General features: G+C 35.1%; 1 protein-coding gene across 2 annotated transcripts; it reads left to right on the top strand.

The window, feature by feature from the left end:
• Positions 1–1,693: 1,693 nt before the first annotated feature.
• On the top strand, positions 1,694–5,956 carry AGTR2 (angiotensin II receptor type 2). 2 transcript variants are annotated; one of them, XM_069463842.1, is made up of 2 exons: positions 1,694–1,766; positions 3,224–5,956. In XM_069463842.1, exon 2 carries the CDS (start codon positions 3,259–3,261, stop codon positions 4,348–4,350), a length of 1,092 nt encoding a protein of 363 aa, XP_069319943.1. In that variant the 5' UTR covers positions 1,694–1,766; positions 3,224–3,258; the 3' UTR covers positions 4,351–5,956. The 2 variants fall into 2 exon arrangements, 1 of the variants encoding a protein (XP_069319943.1); XR_011231950.1 differs by lacking the exon at positions 3,224–5,956 and adding an exon at positions 1,924–1,983 and having other exon boundaries at positions 1,732–1,766.
• The last annotated feature ends 792 nt before the right edge of the window (positions 5,957–6,748 follow it).

Genomic DNA, 6,748 nt, shown 5'->3' with positions numbered 1-6,748 from the left:
GTCACCCACACTTGCTTCTCCTTCCTTGTTCTTTCGCTGAATTCCTTACTTAGGTGCCCAGCTACTTCTTCAGCACTTGTCCTCCTCCCTTACCTGCTGCCTGCAGCATGGGCAGGTACACTCTTCCTGCTTATCTGAAAAAATATGACCCATAGAAATAAGTGGAATCTTTTTGCCCGTTTAAGTGTCTTGGGTTCTCTGGTTTTCCATCCTAACCATAGAAATCCATCTGGCCATACATTTCTCCTTTTTGTGGTCTCCATTTGTAAAATAAAATTAAGAAAAATATTTTTCCTCACTTAATCCTTCAAACTCTTTTCCCCTTCTTTGGTGCTTTTGCATTCTAATAGCTAATGAATGGTCAGCAGTGATTTTCTGTAAATGCCCCAAGTTTCCTTTGTGCCGGGACAAAGGGTAATATTAAAAGACCAGCTAGTTCTTCCTCTTGTAGTACAGAGGTTAAGAGCATGAGCTCTGACATTAGTTTGCTTCAGTTTAAATTCAAATATCCTCATTAAACAGCTGTGTGACCTCAGAAAAATTATTTAAACTCTGTGAGTCTTAGTTTACTGATTTGTAAAGTGGGGAGAATATTAATAGTATATAATAGCAGTCACCACGGGCTAGGCACAATATTAAACACTTTAAATATATTGGCTCATTTAATTTTTGTTAACTTCATAATGTAGGTAATTAACATCATCCACATTTTTCAGATGAGAAAACTGAGACATAAAGAAGGAAACTAATTTGGCCAGGGTCAGAATTAGTATGCGGTACAGCTAGTCTTGTGAAGCTAGGTGGTTAGATCCCAGAGGCCATGTACTTACCAGTATGCTATATTGCCTCTCTGTTAAACTATTGAGTATAAAGAACTCAGCACAGTGTTTGGCACATAGCATTTATTGTCAGCTAGTATTAACATTACTATCACCTGTTCTAGCTTTTGTTTTGTCACTCTCGCTTCTACTGGACAAGTTGTGTAAAGTTGAATGCCTTTATCACCACAAGAAGAGAAAACAACAGCAACAACAGTGATCTAGGCTAAAGTAGCTTCCTAATCCTTCACCTTGTGTGCTTTGTATTTAAACCACAAATATGATAGATACCTGTGAAAGGAAGCACTAAATGTTATTACCTCTTTTCCATCACATAAAAATTATATCTCTGCTATTTCCCACCCTCCAGAAACAAGCCAACAAAAACTGCTTAAGGCAAGGGAGATATTTTACAAGTTGTAGACTTCAAGTAAAGTTGCTTCCATTCTTTAATAAACAGGGGCAAAAGTTTCAAAAAGTAATGAAGGTTATAAAAGATGTTGGTGAACAAAGACTTTGTTTCTAGAATAAATTTCCTAGTCTGCACTCCTTAATTTGTTTTGAATGCCAACATCAGGGAAAAAGACAGAAATTTCTGCACATAATTATTATATTCTTCTTTTAAAGTAAGCCACTGACTTTAAAATTCTCTAACACATTCGTGGAAACTTCATTTTTTTTTGTTTGAGATTTATTTGAATGAGCTGTTATGATTGGAGACAGTGAGAATTTCAGATTAATGTTTTGCAGCCAAAAAAAAAAAAAAAAACCCTCTGGAAAGCTGGCAAGTGTTCATAAGTCAGCCCTAGAATTATGTAGGTTGAAGGCTCCCAGTGGACAGACCGAACATATAAGAAGGAAACCAGAGATCTGGTGCTATTACATCCCAGAGTCTAAGGGAACGAATAAGCACAGAATTCAAAGCATTCTTCAGCCTGAATTTTTAAGGTAAGTCTGAACAAATTATATATACTTTACTTGGAAAGTAGAGCATATATAAAGTGAAAATATTTTTTATGGATGAACTTTCTTTTTTTTTTGCCCTGTGTTTTAACCCTGTATTTTGCAAAACTCCTAAATTGTTTAACTTCTGTTTCTCTTACAGTGGTACATTTAGGAACTAGGCAAGCTGATTTATGATAACTGCTTTAAACTCCAACAACCAGTAAGTCTTCAAGTGGGATTTATTTTTGATTCTTTTATGTTAATTTGTTAGGTCATACAAAAGAATGAACTTTAGACAAAAATAATAGTTTTGCTGTGTATTAGGAAGCTCCTTGGTGATTACATTTTTAATTGGGTAGTTTATTTTGCATGTATTTTGAAACTATCACAAGTAATAGTCGTTCCCTTAGTGTGTTTATCTTTAGCTAATTTTCTTTTGTTTTAAAATAATGTTTCTAGTAAAAAAAAATCACAAAAACATGAACACAGATTATAGTATTTGAGAGCAATGGCTATTTCTGTTAAAGTGAAAAGATAGCAAAGGAAAAATGATAAGACTGTATCTTGGTTAATCACTGGTGCTCAATTCTTATTTCATTGAGTAATCAGAACTATTTCTACTTGACCCTAAAACAAGTTTGGCTATTTTTTTCTTTTTCTAATTAAATTGAAAATGGATTATTTTTATTTTAGATAGGCTAAACTTAAATATCTATCCCTAAAACTAATATTCTCTATTAAAATCAGAACAGAGGACTTTTAGAAATATGCACCTATTCCATAACATTTTCTTAATTATATTATTATCATGAAAACAATGGAAAAATAGAACTAAAGAAATTATTTTTAATTAGTAAAAACCAACCATGATACCTCATCCCAATATGTTCCATTTGTATATTCTCTTTCATTCTTTTGTATGTGTACTTATTTTTTTCATAGCTTATGCTACTTATATTTTTCATAGCTGTAATGATTTGCATATAATTAGATACTTGAATGGAGCATCTCTCTATGTAATAGCAGGCTGCAATGTGGTTTCTAGAAAGTATACATATGAGATATATGCTCATTTTTGAAATACTAATTTTTCTTATTTCTAGGTTTCTTCTTATTTGTTTCATACATTCCCTATCCTGACTAACCTGCTGAAATATTAATTTTCTTTAAGTCTTTCATAAACATGCTAGAAAAGATGGGCAAAAGATAATTTTATTCAGAACTTTCAGTCCCTGAAGCTGAAATGTCTTACTTCTTGATACTATTTAGCACATTGTTTCTTCTTCTTCAAGAGGTAAAATCCATTCTTGTTTCACAAGGCATGATTCTATTTCATAATGGGTTCTATAATCACCCACTTTTTTCTTTTTTGTTTTTGACAAACTTTCAGAATGCTAATGACTCCAGGATGTCCTCAGCTCTGAATGTGTTCTAAGAGTTCCATTTCTTTTCCCCGACAGAAGGCATAAGAATTAGGAGCTGCTGACATTTCAATATGAAGGGCAACTTCACCCTTGCCACCATCAGCGAAAACATCACCAGAAGTCTTTACTTTGGACTTGTGAACATCTCTGGCAACAATGAGTCTACTTTGAACTGCTCACATAAACCATCAGATAAGCATTTAGATGCAATTCCTATTCTCTACTACATTATTTTTGTGATTGGATTTCTGGTCAATATTGTTGTGGTTACACTGTTTTGTTGTCAAAAAGGTCCTAAAAAGGTTTCCAGCATTTACATCTTCAACTTGGCTGTGGCTGACTTACTCCTTTTGGCTACTCTTCCTCTCTGGGCAACCTATTATTCTTACAGATATGACTGGCTCTTTGGACCTGTGATGTGCAAAGTGTTTGGTTCTTTCCTGACCCTGAACATGTTTGCAAGCATTTTTTTTATCACCTGCATGAGTGTCGATAGGTACCAATCGGTCATTTACCCCTTTCTGTCTCAAAGAAGAAACCCTTGGCAAGCATCTTATATAGTTCCCCTTGTTTGGTGTATGGCCTGTCTGTCCTCATTGCCAACGTTTTATTTTCGAGATGTCAGAACCATTGAGTACTTAGGAGTGAATGCTTGCATAATGGCTTTCCCACCTGAGAAGTATGCCCAATGGTCTGCTGGGATTGCCTTAATGAAAAATATCCTTGGTTTTATTATCCCTTTAATATTCATAGCAACATGCTATTTTGGAATCAGAAAACACTTACTGAAGACCAATAGTTATGGGAAGAACAGAATAACCCGTGACCAAGTCCTGAAGATGGCAGCTGCTGTTGTTCTGGCGTTCATCATTTGCTGGCTTCCCTTCCATGTTCTGACCTTCCTGGATGCTCTGGCCTGGATGGGTGTCATTAATAGCTGTGAAATTATAGCAGTCATTGACCTGGCACTTCCTTTTGCCATCCTCCTGGGATTCACCAACAGCTGCGTTAATCCCTTTCTGTATTGTTTTGTTGGAAACCGGTTCCAACAGAAGCTCCGCAGTGTGTTTAGGGTTCCAATTACTTGGCTCCAAGGCAAGAGAAAGAGTGTGTCTTGCCGAAAAAGCAGTTCTCTTAGAGAAATGGAGACCTTTGTGTCTTAAGCAGGAGCATGGAATGCATGTAATCAACATGGCTACTTGGCTTGAGGCCCACCTGAATTATCTTTAAGTGGCTTTTGTAAAATAATAATTTTTCCCTCTAATCTGGTCTTTTCTCACTCTTCTAGAATAGGAAAACCAAATGTAACTATAAGTTTTATCCTCCACTGACTTTCAGGAATTGCTCATTGTTTTTATGGTATATTTGTATAAGATTGTCATTGGTGAGGCATATTCATAACCTAGAAGTCACTTGGGATTTATCTCAAGTTATAATTAACAGTGAATTGTGAATGATGATTTGGGGTTTCAGATTTTTCCTTGAAAAATGCTGATGTTTCTTAGTGGGGTTTTCTATCCATTTTCATCAGGCTTTCCTCTTGAACTAGGGCCAGTCTTTTAACTTGTTGCATTATTTACAAGACAACATTGTAAGAGAGATGAGCACTTCTAAGTTGAGAATATTATAATAGATCAGTACCAGATTATTCAGACTCTAGGCAAATGCTTCCTACCTTAAAAATATTATATCCCTCTTACATTTCACCTTGAGCATAGGTTTATACTTAAGATATAACTACATATTGAGTATGGCTAGGAATATAGATTAAATCACACTCCTACATTTTAGCTTATTTTTACAGTTATAGAAAGTAAAATGCACAATAATACAGAATTGCAATTAAATATTTGAGTGTTCACTAAACTCTAAATAAACACTTTTTAGAAACTTATCCATTTCAACTAGTTTTTAAAGGTTTCTATTTTCTCTGATAATTTTTTGAAAACAATAATTAAACACTATGTATTGTTATAAAATGTAAACTTCACTTTTTACATCCTTGACCTTTTCAATGTGGTGCTTTGATATATAGGACATTGACTTGATTTCTATTATTGATTCTTCGGTTTTGGGTTGCTTCCCAAAATATCTGGGTGGCTTCTTTTTTCTTTTTAACTTGTAGTAAACCCTTAACTATTAATAGCATTGGAAAATGTTATGTTAGAATGGAATTTTGATACCTGGGGTTGGGGGCAAAGACACCCAGCCAATTAATTATACGTTTGGTGTCAAGCAAGGAACTTGTCAGGGCAGTGCAACGTGGCTTTGAAAATATAGAACATGGGGGTAGTTTTAACCTATATATATGAATACTATTTGTTTCAGAATATGTAGGATTCTGTGGGGCTATTTTAAACCAATTGCTGGTGCATAGATCTCCTTTTCAGCTCTATCAGCGTTCCTAAGTTAGAGGACTACCTGAAACTGAGTTGCCTAAAGTTTTACTTAGAGTATGAATCTTAATTTTAGAAGTTCAGGATTTCATTCTGCACCAGCTCCATATTATGCCAGCTCACCTAGGACCTTCTTATATCAAAACTTATCTCTGAAGTAGAACTAAAGTTTTGGGAGCTGAGCATCTCTGCCAGATTCCAGGGCTAAATATTGAAGAATCCTCGCACACCACTTTCTGAGAAAGTCCTAATTTTATGTAATCATATAATTTCAATAAAAACAGATAGCTAAATGTATAACCAACTATGACTTAATGTTTCAAATAATTTTGTAAAACATCTCATATAAATAAAATGTTTAATTGGAAGATCATGTATGCTTATTTTTTATTTTAACTACCTGTAAGTATGAATTCTTAACTTCTTTTGTATCTTTATCCTCCATTCAATCCTCACTGATACTTCTTAGCTTCAGCCCCCATCATTACTTATCTGACCTTTTGCCCTACTCTTCTAGTGTCCTTCTCTTGAATATTCAGTCTAAATTTCCAATTAACTATGAAAGCAAAATACAGATTTCTTATCATGGTCTCCAAGGCCTTGACATATCTGACTCTTCCCAGCCTCTCTGGCCTTTTTCTCTCTGCCATCCCTCCCTTGCACCCTATGCCCAAGCACCACAAAATAACTTACAGCTTTTTAAAGACCTAATGCTCTTTCATGCCTCTCTGGTTTTATTCATACACCTTTGTTTCCCTGAACACCCCTCCAATCATCCTCACCCCCAGGGCCTCTCATCTAATTGATGAATACCCACTCAACTTTCAACATTCAACTCATGCCATTTCATTTATCATAATAATTATTATTATATTATACTAATTATAATACTACCCCACTGGGAGTTTCTTAATGAAAAGAATTGCTTCTCTAGTTTTGGGGATTTTAAGCCTGGCCTCTGCTTTCATAGAAGCTCAGTACTGAGCTCTGAGTAGTAGTTTGCCAGTCGTTTGTCCTGGGACTAAGACGAAATGTCAGTTGAGAGGATGCTGCAAGAATGTGTGAACTCTGACAATAGGAATGTAGAATGGTATACATGTCCTCTTTCCTCTTTGAGAATGTAAATTTCAGGTAAGTTTTCAGGTCACTTTTCAAGGATTCCCTA

This window comes from Eulemur rufifrons, chromosome 30 (assembly GCF_041146395.1).
Source record: "Eulemur rufifrons isolate Redbay chromosome 30, OSU_ERuf_1, whole genome shotgun sequence".
Lineage (NCBI taxonomy): Eukaryota > Metazoa > Chordata > Mammalia > Primates > Lemuridae > Eulemur > Eulemur rufifrons.
Note: the sequence above shows the minus strand (reverse complement) of the source record. Positions and strands in the feature narration are given on the sequence as shown.

Coding starts and splice junctions, on each gene's coding strand:
- AGTR2 (XM_069463842.1), top strand. CDS start 3,259: ATGAAGGGCAACTTCACCCTTGCCACCATCAGCGAAAACATCACCAGA.